Source organism: Schistocerca piceifrons, chromosome 3 (assembly GCF_021461385.2).
Source record: "Schistocerca piceifrons isolate TAMUIC-IGC-003096 chromosome 3, iqSchPice1.1, whole genome shotgun sequence".
In the NCBI taxonomy this organism is placed as follows: domain Eukaryota; kingdom Metazoa; phylum Arthropoda; class Insecta; order Orthoptera; family Acrididae; genus Schistocerca; species Schistocerca piceifrons.
In genome coordinates this window covers 535,271,012-535,284,398 of record NC_060140.1, presented here as the reverse complement: position 1 = coordinate 535,284,398, position 13,387 = coordinate 535,271,012, and the positions used below count along the sequence as shown (strand labels likewise).

The 13,387-nt window shown below is 37.1% G+C and overlaps 1 protein-coding gene across 1 annotated transcript in view; it reads right to left on the bottom strand.

Annotated features, from left to right (window-relative positions):
• Window positions 1–1,331: 1,331 nt before the first annotated feature.
• Window positions 1,332–13,387, bottom strand: part of LOC124788381 (aspartate aminotransferase, cytoplasmic-like) — a 56,000-nt gene continuing 43,944 nt past the window's right edge. Inside the window, exons 6-8 of the mRNA XM_047255648.1 lie at window positions 12,766–12,931; window positions 9,166–9,308; window positions 1,332–1,817 (exon numbers count right to left, since the gene is read on the bottom strand). Of these exons, the coding sequence (XP_047111604.1) occupies window positions 1,651–1,817; window positions 9,166–9,308; window positions 12,766–12,931 (476 nt within the window). The 3' untranslated portion in view covers window positions 1,332–1,650. The remainder of the gene's footprint in view (window positions 1,818–9,165; window positions 9,309–12,765; window positions 12,932–13,387) is intronic.

Sequence of the window (13,387 nt, the reverse complement as noted above, 5' to 3'; positions counted from 1 at the left end):
AAGGCTGCTGCCCCTCTTCAGGAACCACACGTTTGTCTGGCCTCTCAACAGATACCCCTCCGTTGTGGTTGCACCTACGGTACGGCTATCTGTATCGCTGAGGCACGCAAGCCTCCCCACCAACGGCAAGGTCCATGGTTCATGGGGGGGGGCGTCTAAATGAGATTTTCAAATTACAAAAATGCGCTATTCGGATAATGTCCCAGAGCCCACCTCAAACATATTGTAGGCCCCTTTCTAAAGCATTGCAAATTTTAACAATTCCATCATTATACATTCTGAAATGTCTGTTGGTGATCAAAAGAAATCAGGACAAAATAAAACAAATACAGACTACCATGATTACGATACACGGCAATGTAAAGATCTCCACATACAAGCTGTAACAAGGATCCAAAGTCAGAAACATGTATTTAATCAAGGCATCAAACTTCTAATGCACCACCAAAACATATCAAAGAGCTGGAAAATGAGGATAAATTTAAAACTGTTATAAAGAATCACATGCTTGTCAAATGTTATTACAGCGTAAGTGAATTTCTATGCTCAGCTGTATTAGAATATAAAGAACCACATGCTTGAAAATGTTATTACAGCATAAGTGAATATCTCTGTGCAACTTTATAAGAATATATGTTTATATATCTAAAAACAAAGATGATGTGACTTACCAAAAGAAAGCGCTGGCAGGTTGATAGACACACAAACAAACACAAACATACAACAAAATTCAAGCTTTCGCAACCAACGGTTGCTTCGTCAGGAAAGAGGGAAGGAGAGGGAAAGACGAAAGGATGTGGGTTTTAAGAGAGAGGGTAAGGAGTCATTCCAATCCCGGGAGCAGAAAGACTCACGTATCTTTAAGTTAATGTGACAAATGAAATTACATCAGTGAATATGTCTGTCAAGTACATAAGAAATTATGTTATAAAAACACTTATTAGTTGTATACGGTATTAAACATAAGATAGATTCATATGAATACAGCACAGATAAAAATTTTTTAAAGATATTATATAGTTGTTAAAATGTACCCTGACAAATCCTATATCACAAATGCGATCATTGGGATGACAATAAATAAATAAATAAACGCCGGAAAGCGAGAGGATTTTCCACACTGACAAGAATGAAGACTTTTGTTAGAAACACAATGAAAGAAGAGAGACTGAGTGTAGGCCTATTAGCTATGTGCTCTGTAGAAAAATCACATTTGAATGTGCTTAATTTTAATGAACTCGTAATTGACCAGGAAGTGCATGGAAAAAATCTTTGTAGTATTGAGAGTCAGTCTCTACTTATTGGAGGTAAAAACAGATAGACAATCTGTATAAAGCTGCAATACAATTTTATTTAACATATAAAAATCATACAAAAATACAATACAATATTAAGCAACAGTCTTACTTTTTAATAAGGAAGAAAATAATCAGCTTTAATACTTATATTCTGGGTCATTGCTTCATAAATGAAATAACTTCACTCATTTCCATATCTACCATCTAACTAAAGGACTTGTACTGTAAGTTTCAAAACTAGTACACTCTGTACCAAATAAATAAAAATAAAAATATGGAAAGTAGAAATCAGGTGCCAATCTCAGAGGCCACCATTATGGTGACCCCTCAGGAACGAATAAAACTTGTAGTTTTAGGCACGCAAAGGATTTTTGTCCTCTTCTGGCAATCTTGTCACAATATCATGAATGGCATTTGCAGTATAATCGAGATTCTTTGTGTTCAGACCACACATGTTGGCGCGTCCATTGCTCAGCATGTAGACATGATACTTTTCTCTCAGAAGTTGTACTTGACGTTCTGTAATTTAAAAGTACCATATAAATGCCAGATTTGAAATGTATTTCAAAAAATTCTTACTTTCGTATGACTAACTGCTTTATGGAAAATAAATTGTAAGCCAAACAAATGCATAGAGACTTCTCTGTTTTGTCACTTGTACTTGTTATATAACGGCATTAAAGATAAAATAGTGCCTTATACACCTGTGCACACTGTAAAAATGGTAAACATGTATACTGTAAAAGGGATTGGGTGGGCACTTAGCACTGATAGTTCTTCAAGCAATAAAATAACATGAAATCTACACTCAAGAGCGCCAAAGAAACTGGTACATCTGCCTAATATCATGTAGGGCCCCACAAGAACACAGAGGTGCCGCAACAGGAAATGGCATGGACTCGACTAATGTCTGAAGTAGTGCTGGACGGAACTGACACCATGAATCTTGCAGGGCTGTCCATAAATCCATAAGTATACAAGGAGGGGGTGGGTGGCAAAGATCTCTTCTGAACAGCATGTTGCAAGCCATTCCAGATATGCTCAATAATGTTCATGTCTAGGGAGTTTAGTGGCCAACAGAAGTGTTTAAACTCAGCAGAGTGTTCCTGGAGCCATTCTGTTGCAATTCTTGATGTGTAGGGTGTTGCATTGTCTTACTGGAATTTCCCAAGTTTGTCAGAAAGCACAGTTGATGTGAATAGATGCAGGTGATCAGATAGGATGCTTGCATATGTGTCACCTGTCAGAGTCATATCAGGGGTCCTATATCACTCCAACTGCACAAGGCCCACACGATTACAGAGCCTCCACCAGCTTGAACAGCCCCCTGCTGACATGCAGGACCCATGGATTCAGGAGGTTGTCTCCATACCCGTACACATCCATCCACTGAATGCAATTTGAAATGAGACTCGTCTGATCAGGCAACATGTTTCCAGTCATCAACAGTCCAATGTCACTGTTGACAGGCCCAGGCGTGGCATAAATCTTTGTGTCATACAGTCTTCAAGGGTATATGAGTGGGTCTTTGGCTCCAAAAATCCATATCGATGATGTTTCATTGAATGGGTCACTTGCTGACACTTGTTGATGGCCGAGCATTGAAATCTGCATTAATTCATGAAAGGGTTGCACTTCTGCCACGCTAAACAGTTCTCTTCAGTCATCATTGGTCCCTTTCTGGAGGTTCTTTTTTCTGTTGTAGCAATGTTGGAGATTTGATGTTTTACTGGATTCCTGATATTCATAGTACACTCGTGAAATGGTCATATGGAAAAATCCCCATTTCATTGCTACCTCAGAGCTGCTGTGTCACATAAATCATGCACTGACTATAACACCACATTCAGACTCACTCAAATCTTGAAAATCTGCCTTTGTAGCAGCAGTAACTGATCTAACAACTGCACCAGATACTAGTAGTGTTATATTGGGGTTGCCGACTGCAGCACCGTATTTTGTCTGTTTACATATCTCTGTATTTGAATACATTTGCCTATACCAGTTTCTTTGGCACTTCTTGTAACTCTGTCGATAAAATAATGTGGATCTTGGCACTTCATGTAACTCTGTCGATAAAGTAATGTGGATCTAATGACAAGTTTGCTAAATAGCTTTTCACAAAATTTAAAAGGTAATAGTAATAATAATAATAACAACAATAATAATAATAATAATAATAGAAAAGCTTGTTATATGGTAGAATATCTATGAGACATATTTCACAATACACATGTTATAAATGACATCAAATTCCCTTTGCCTGTAAAAATTATTTATTTACACTATTATAGTTGTAGCCGTGTGGCCATTATCAAGTAATATAACTGTGCTTGAGCACATGAGAAAATCTAAAACTCTTCTGACATGTGTAGATGAGATTGTACACTTATAGTTATTTGCTGTGATTCATATTAAAGGTGTTAACAATATCAAAAGGCGTAGCACACAGATACAATGATGATGTATACTTGTATACATGTGAGAAGATTGGTAGATTTTAGACATGTGCTAAAGCACAGTTATACCACTTAATAATGGTCAAATGTACAGCAGTGCAAGTAGATAACTTTTACAGTCAAATGTGAATATGTCATTTACAGAGTTTTACATGACTGGTAACCCCAACCGTGGGAAGTTAAACAGTATGTATTATTCTGAATGTGCATAATTTTATTTTTTCATCCTCTACAAATGCGAACAGTTCAGATATCTTTATCAGCATAATTTAAAATCAGTGAAGAGAACTTCAGTCATTAAAAAAACAATAATTTTCGAGTATCAGTCCATCAGTTGGATGGCTACATAAACTATAGTTCATCATCGAGAACTTAAGCAGACAGTTTTTGTTTTGTAGTGAAGAAAGAGCACATGTCACATGTGTTTTACAAGAGTGGGATAACTGCCTCATAAGACATGTCTGATAAATACCTTGCAGAGAAGCTTCAACAAATTGAAAGTTTTTTGTGTTTAAGGAACAACCTGCAGTAACTTATTATTTTATCACATTTTTCCATCATTGGTTTTTTAAAATCCCATTCCCTTTGTTTTATTATATAGATCATAGGTTAAGGCACTGATGATGATCCTGTGCCCTCTACCCCAGGGAAACATTGTTTCATTGCCACTGTGTCATCCACCATAAGGCAAGAAAGCTAATGCATATAGCACTGTGCCCCAAAATGTGATACCATATTATACATTCTCTGAAACCTGGGCGTTACTGTGAGAAGTGCCCATTTACAGTATTGGTACATCTATATTAGGACATACTACAGTCAAAATATGCAAAGTAGACTTGTCTTCACATTTCACTGCCCATGACATTATCTTCAGTACTAAAGATGTAGAATGTTTGATTTCAGTGATTATGTGATGATCTTGTGAAGGAAACTGTTACTTCTTTTACAAGGAATCTTAGTCAGAAATAGTAATCTCAGTATTTTATTGCATGCACCCAATCCCCACCTCCACACAAACACACACTTACTTGTTGCTGCTTTCTGAATCCAAAGTGCTAATCTGAGAACAAATTATGTGTACAGAGGCATGTTACTAATTTTTGAGCCATCAGTCTCCTATTTGTTCCAAAGCAGCCTGTCATGAAATCCTCTCTTGTGGGGTAGCACTTGCACTCTATGTCCACATTTATTTAGTTAGAAGTATTCCAGTCTCTGTCTTCCTCTGCAGTTTTTACCCTCCCTCTCTAGTACAATGGAAGTTATATCCTGATGTCTTAACACAGGTTCTCTAATTCTGTTTCTTCTCCTTGTCAGTGTTTCCAATGTCTTTTTGTCTTCACAGGTGCTCTGGAGAACCACCTCATTTCTTGTCTTATCATCCACTTAATTTTCAACATTCCTCTATAGCATCTCATCTCAAAGGCTTTGTCCTTCTTTTCTGATTTTCTCACAGTCCACAATTCATCACCCTGCAATGCTGTACTCCAAAAATATGTTCCCAAAAATAGTCTCTGTCTTCCTCTGCAGTTTTTACTCTCCCTCTCTAGAACAATGGAAGTTATATCCTGATGCCTTAACACAGGTTCTCTAATTCTGTTTCTTCTCCTTGTCAGTGTTTCCAATGTCTTTTTGTCTTCACAGGTGCTCTGGAGAACCTCCTCATTTCTTGTCTTATCATCCACTTAATTTTCAACATTCCTCTATAGCATCTCATCTCAAAGGCTTTGTCCTTCTTTTCTGATTTTCTCACAGTCCACAATTCATCACCCTGCAATGCTGTACTCCAAAAATATGTTCCCAAAAATATCTTTCTCAGGTTAAGGCCAATATTTCTCTTGAAGTTAAATGCCCTCTTTACCAATTTTAATTTCCTATTTAGTCCTCCTTGCTCCATCCATTGACAGCTATTTTGCTTCCAAGGTAGCTGAATTCCTTAACGTCATCTTCTTTGCATTTCCCAGTTTTGATGTTAATTTTACTGATAATCTCATTTCTGCTACTCCTCATTACTTCTGTCTTTCTTCAGTTTTAGTCCGCAGCTCGTGGTCATGCGGTAGCGTTCCGCTTCCCGCACCCGGGTTCCCGGGTTCGATTCCCAGCGGGGTCAGGGATTTTCTCTGCCTCGTGATGACTGGGTGTTGTGTGATGTCCTTAGGTTAGTTAGGTTTAAGTAGTTCTAAGTTCTAGGGGACTGATGACCATAGATGTTAAGTCCCATAGTGCTCAGAGCCATTTGAACCATCTTTTCTTCAGTTTACTCTCAGTCCAAATTATGTGCTCATTAGGCTGTTCGTTCCACTCAGCGTGTCTTTAATGCTTCTTCACTTTCACTGAAGGTAGCAGTGTCATCAACGAATCTTATCAATGATATTCTTCCATACTGAATTTTATACCACTTTGCTTCCTTGATTTGTAGATTACACAGCCCCCCTTTTTTTTTTTTTTTTTTTTTTTTTTTTTTTTCCTCCAGTTTCCTGTACATATTTTACATTATCCATCTTTCCCTGTAGCTTGCTCCTATTTTGCTCATAATTTCAAACATATTGCGCCATTATACATTACTGAACACTTTTTGCAGGCCAACAAATCCTACAAATTAGTTTTTGTTTTTCTTAAGTCTTGCTTCCATTACCAATCAGTGTCAGGCCTACATGGTGCTTTTTCCCTTTGAAAGCCCAACTGATCATTACCTAACAGATACTCAATTTTCTTTCCAAATTTGCTGTATATTATTCTTATCAGCAATTTGGATGCATGAGCCATTAACCTGATTGTGTGATAGTCATCACACTTATTTGCCATTGCTACTTCAAGACTGTGTGGATGACACTTTCCTGAAAGTCTGATGGCCTGTCTCCAGTTTTATAATCTACACACCAACTTTAATAATTTCCTAACTGACACTCGCCCCATTGATTTCTGCCTTATTTGATTGCAGAACTTCCAAAGCCCTAGTAAACTCTGGCTCTAATACTGCATCCCCCGTGTCTTCCATATGGACTCTCATTTTTTTCTGAGTCACATTATCAGGTATGTTCTCCCTCTCAGTTCCTCATAATAATTGCAGTTTATAGGGCACCTGTGGGGAACATTAAAAAATTCTTCTCTCAGCTAGAATTAGTTCTTACATAACTTTATGGATTAACTGTCAGATCACAGTATTGGCAATTTTAACATTAATTTTCTATTGAACAGTAACAGTCACAAGCAGTTTGAATCATCATTGTCAACTTTAAACCTACTTCTGATGCTTTCACTCACAACAAGAGTACATGGGTACAGCAAGGCCTTGACTGATAATCAGTTCCTGGACCCCACAAATTACAATGACATAAAAACGCAAGCCACAATAAGTGGTCTGTATGGTCATGATGGTCAGTCGACACCCTTAAAACTCATCAGTAGAAAAGTGGTAAATGGTCATACTCAGGTTACACATGTTAGAACAATAAATATGGGACCTATTAGCTTGTTTAGAATCAGTTTACACCATGAACAATGGGGGGAAGTGTACCCGGCAGATACAATGAGTGAGAAGTTTATTTCTGGACTTATTTCTCAAACATTTTGAAGCCTGCTTCCCACAAAGACAGGTTAAAATGAAATGAACCTGTTGTGAAAGGAAAGAGAGGAAAACAGCTTACATCAAACTATCAAGTGCTAAAAAGAGAGACCTATATGTAGAACAAAGGGCTAGAACAAAATTAGCAGTGAAACTACACGACAAAAAAGTACTGTAAAATTCAAATATATGTCATCAGAAAGGCCACAGAAATGCATTACACTGAAAAAATTAGGAATTCAAAAAATAAAGTAAAAACTATACTGAATATCACAAAAAGTGAGGCAAATAGGAACGTAAAATCTGGACAAGCAGGGACTCCACTGTCCTTGGTCAGGACAAAAATAATCAAAAAGTTGCAGCCCCATATTTGAATAACTTTTTTCTCGCTGTAAGTAAGAGAACAGGGAACCATAATAAACATTTTCCCACAGAAGCTATAGAGCTACTTAATCACATGCAAATCACACCAAATATAACACTTCATTTCAAAAGCACAACTCCTAAAGAAATTGGACAAAACTGTAAAATTATTTAAAAGTTCTGGATCTTCTGGATGTGATGGAAATGAAGTAGGATTTTAAAATCATAGGCAGACTTAATTGGTCACATATTATGCTATTTATGTAATCAGTTAGTTGGAACTGGGACATTTCAGGATAGACTGAAACATGCAATAGTGATGCCTAACCACAAAAGTGGGACAATATCAGCCCATCCCTTTGCTGGCAGTGTTCTCAAAGGTGTTTGAGAGAGTGTTGTATGATATAACTTATGGCTACATGTCACAAAATGGCTTACTGACGCCTACTGAAGGACATAACATGAACTGTCATATTGCCAAGTCCTTAAAACAGGCCAAAACGTTCTGGAATTTTGTTTTAAAATAGTCTCATAGGGTCCAACTGCACGATGAACTGAAAAATGCATAAAGTGGTTTCCAACTAAATAAGACTTGGGCCTTAGCATTGAGTATGCTCAAGATCCATTCATGTCATGCCAATTGAAGAACTGAGACCACATCACACAGACCCATATCCTACACATCAGGAACTGTGGGTCATAGCCGACATCCCGGCACACACTTCTCCTTACACCACATCAGTACAGGTGTACCTGGGTACCACAGACGCATGATCAACTGCAGTAGGGAGGAAATATATCAAACATCACTCAGCAAAAGACAGTTATTATGATTGCCTGGAGATGACAAGTCAGCTTCCCAAAATATTGCACCATTTTGATGATACCATATTCCTGAATACCCAAGAACATTTCAAAATGATGCCAGGAAAGCTTATAAATCACATTATAAAAAGCCTTCAGAAAAACACTGTCAAAAAGGAAATTGGGCTGTATTAGTCCATGTTATCTCTCTACCCATTTTATGAAGCAACAAGTGTTTTAGTCCATTTGCAAACTGACTGCACATAAAAACATTGTATAATGTTGACAGGGCAACACTAATATGTACTGCATTGATTTTCATAATCTTGCCTGATATTTCACTGAACCAGGTACTTTATAGTGTTTGTTTCTTGTAGATTTAGCTTTGTATAACTGACAAATTTCCTAATGTCTTAATGGAGGAAAGGTTACAAATCTTCCATATTTCCTGACTTTGTCATAGGCCCTGTCATAGTTTTACTGTTCATTAGTCTTAAGTATTGTTTATAAGTGTTTTGACAACCACTGGCTGATTTATGTATCAATAATTCCTTTACCAGTATTTAAAAAATTGGAAACTGATCTCAGCTCTCCTGTGTGAATGGCTGCAGAGAACTCTGCAATTTATGTTCGTTGGAAAACTATTGGAGATGTGGTTAACATACGTGAAGCTTACCAGAGAGTCCTGTAAATGAAAAGAAGCCCACTTGCTGAGTGATGTGGTCCCACGAGCCAGGTGTTCCCAATGCATCCAAGCGCTCTTTTAGGCCTTTCCTCATATCTTTGATGCGGTTTGTCATCTCTCGCAAGCATGTTTTCCTGAAATAGGAATTGTATAAATAGTCAATAAGTGTTGAGTTGTTAATGTACTGAATGCAAATTTTGGGGAACATATAGACTAAATAAAGCACTTTCTTTACATGAAGTGAACCACACATTCAAGATGTGTTTGCATAAAATCTGTTACTGTAAGTTTAATTTTGAATATAAATGTAAGGACTGATTGCATATCAGTAGTCTAATAACCAATATAAGAATGAGAATTTTCTGCTTCTAGTTCAGAAACAGAAAGCTGTTTTCAGGTTTCGCATCCCGCAACTACCCTCCCTACCTGGTACAGAAGCAAATAACCAGAGCCACTTCCTCATCTCCTCAAACCCAGAACCTCCCACAGAAGAACCCCAAAAGTGCCCCACTTGTAACAGGATACTTCCTGGGACTGGATCAGACTCTGAATGTGGCTCTCCAGCAGGGATATGACTTCCTCAAATCCTTCCCTGAAATGAGATCCATCCTTCATGAAATCCTCCCCACTCCACCAAGAGTGTCTTTCCGCAGTCCACCTAACCTTCATAACCTCTTAGTTCATCCCTATGAAATCCCCAAACCACCTTCCCTACCCTCTGGCTCCTACCCTTGTAACCACCCCCGGTGTAAAACCTGTCCCATGCACCCTCCCACCACCACCTACTTCAGTCCTGTAACCCGGAAGGTGTACACGATCAAAGGCAGAGCCACTTGTGAAAGCACCCACGTGATTTACCAACTGACCTGCCTACTCTGTGAAGCTTTCTATGTGGGAATGACCAGCAACAAACTGTCCATTCGCATGAATGGACACAGGCAGACAGTGTTTGTTGGTAATGAGGATCACCCTGTGGCTAAACATGCCTTGGTGCACGGCCAGCACATCTTGGCACAGTGTTACACCATCCGGGTTATCTGGATACTTTCCACTAACACCAACCTGTCAGAACTCTGGAGATGGGAACTTGCCCTTCAGTATATCCTCTCTTCGCGTTATCCGCCAGGCCTCAATCTCCGCTAATTTCAATTTGCCGCCACTCATACCTCACCTGTCTTTCAACAACATCTTTGCCTCTGTACTTCCGCCTTGACTGACATCTCTGCCCAAACTTTTTTTCCTTTACAAATGTCTGCTTGTGCCTGTGTATGTGCGGATGGATATGTGTGTGTGTGCGAGTGTATAGCTGTCCTTTTTTCCCCCTAAGGTAAGTCTTTCCGCTCCCGGGATTGGAATGACTCCTTACCCTCTCCCTTAAAACCCACATCCTTTCACCTTTCCCTCTCCTTCCCTCTTTCCTGATGAAGCAACCGTTTGTTGCGAAAGCTTGAATTTTGTGTGTATGTTTGTGTGTCTATCGACCTGCCAGCACTTTAGCTTGGTAAGTCACATAATCTTTGTTTTTAGATATATTTTTCACATGTGGAATGTTTCCCTCTATTATATTCATATCATTTATTTTGTATGTTATTTTTATTCAGTTGTACATCAGCATCAGTGACTCACTGTCAAAGAATCAGTTATAACATAACAAAACTTAAAGAAGAAAATGAAACAGAGTAATAAAACATAGCTTGAGGGTAAAATGTAGATGAACATTAGTAACAATACCAAGATTCTTTAACTGTTTTCTGTTTGATGTTTAATCATTTATTTTATACAACATTAACAATTTTCTTTCTTACAGAATTATAATAGGTTTTTGCTGCTCTGCCCCTGAAATTCACCCCTAAGTATGACATTAAAGTCTGTAATACAAACAAGAATTTTAATTTGCAAATAGATATGATGAGAATAATTATAGATGTGAATATTACTTATCTTCCTGTTGACAAATGAATTTCAATTGTTTCTCTGAGTAAACTGCGTTACATCTGTCTATTTTAAGTATATTGAGCACGTGAAGCAGAGATCACAATTATCTCTGCTTAATGGCTATTTGGCATTAACAAATGTTTATTTCATGTTCTTGGCATCACTGCCTATACTGCAGGATGCATTTTTTCTATGTTGCTCTGTGTGAAAGTAGTTGTGACACAACGCTGACATTCATGAATTTGTTTCACTATTTCAATTACATACAGAAAGAACTTAATTCCTAACAAAAATTGCTTTTCATCTATATTTAACTAACTGAGTTGTTATAATATAATCAGAGTCACCAACAATTAAAATTAGCAATTTTTAATGAACGGCATCGTTTATCAGTGTTATGCTAACTTGATATTCAGGGAAGGATATACTAATGTAATGTCAGGCATTTTTTTCAGGCATTGGATATTAGTAGGACCAAGAAAGAACACTTAGGAGCTAATGCCCTATATCATAATGCATGTTACAACCATCTGAAAAAAATTATAAAATTATTCCTTGAGGCAAATGACACCTTGAATTATCAGAGCTCTCTAAGTAAACATTGTACTTAATGATAGTTCTGTGCAGCATGTCCATAGACCAAGAGGCTCATGAACAATTACAAATCCCATGAAGTAGCATTCCCATTGCCCATATTTAAAACTGTTAAATAAATGTTCTATACACAATGTTAACACCCCATAAGAACTTATATAACCATTAGTAATGTAATAATAGGACATGTGTCCTATTTCCAATATCTAGGACATAACTTTTGAAGAACAGGGAGATGCAAGTAAGAAAATTAACACCTATCAACATACATAAGAATAACATTAAAGGGTAAAACTAAAAGACAAAACCAAATGAAGTTTCATAGAGCTATGGCACTAACCACAGTAGTAAATGGAGCAGAAAGTTGACATTAAGATCAAGAGAGGTAAGACATCTTGAAACATTAGAAATTAAATTCCTTAGATCTGTGAAAGTTGCACAAAAGATGTTCAAAATAAGAAATGAAGAAATAAGGAAATACATGGGGAGTACAGCTATTAACAGAAAAAGTAATCCAATAGAAGCATGTTTTGAAAGAGCAGGTCACCTCACAGAATCACTTAACAAGTGATGAAATACAGTATCATTGGAAAGAGGAGTGTGGGAAGGTCAAGGTAACAATGGTGAGGTCAGAACAGGCCATAAGGCCTAAACCCTCAATTTGCAAAAGAAGAAGCATAATGTCATCATGTGTTTATTTTACTATAATATTTTTGACTAATACTCTCACAGAAGTTAGTACTTCTATATTCCTCATGGGATTATCTATTTAATTGTGTTCCCGAGTCAATTTAATTAATTCACTTTCCTTTGTTGCTGTCCACATAATTCGTCATAAGAATGCATCCTGATTATTTAATGACATCCCCAATATTTCTGTCTAGTTAGAAAAACCATACCAAAATGGAAGCTTTATATTGCATTTTGTTATTAATTCAAATAAATTTATATTTCAAAAATGGAAAATCAAACTAAAATAAAAAAATCTTGTTTACATGTATTAATTATTGCATTTATCAATGCCAAAAGCTTTTTATGCACTTTAATTAATATTTTACTTACCACTCTTCCTTCAGTTTAGGATCTTCTAGCATGGTAGTTACTATACGAGCACCTTGACTAGGCGGACTGCAGTATATTGATCGTGCGATAACAATAAACTGAGATTTCACTTTCTCAATCTTGTCTGGATTGTTTAGCATCACAGCCAGGTTCCCTGTGCGTTCACCTGTGGAGAAGAAAATGTATTCATGTCTTCTAAAAATGTCAAAAACTTTGAATTTACAATGTGCATCTAAAAAGTTTGGTGAGTTGACTGATATCTAAACTGTGCAGTATATTTAAAAAATGTGTGCATGTTCAGTCAGTCATTCATTCATTGTGTTCTGTACATCTATTCAAGGAGAGGTGTTGTCAGGGATATGAGGAAGTCAACAAATACATTTAAAAAAGAAAAGAAGATCATAGAAACTTAATTTGTATTCTGTGTTAACAATAAAATGTCGCTAAACTGCTTAGCGCTATTCACAATTACATCTCTAAATTTGGTTTGAAATCCGAGGTTTGATTCTGGGGGTGGTCATAGTTCATAAACTGAGTGCAATACTGTTAATTTTGTAGGCTTCCACAGCTTGTGTCATTGTGAGTAAAATAATTTTGTGTATTGGGCCAAGTCATTGTATAT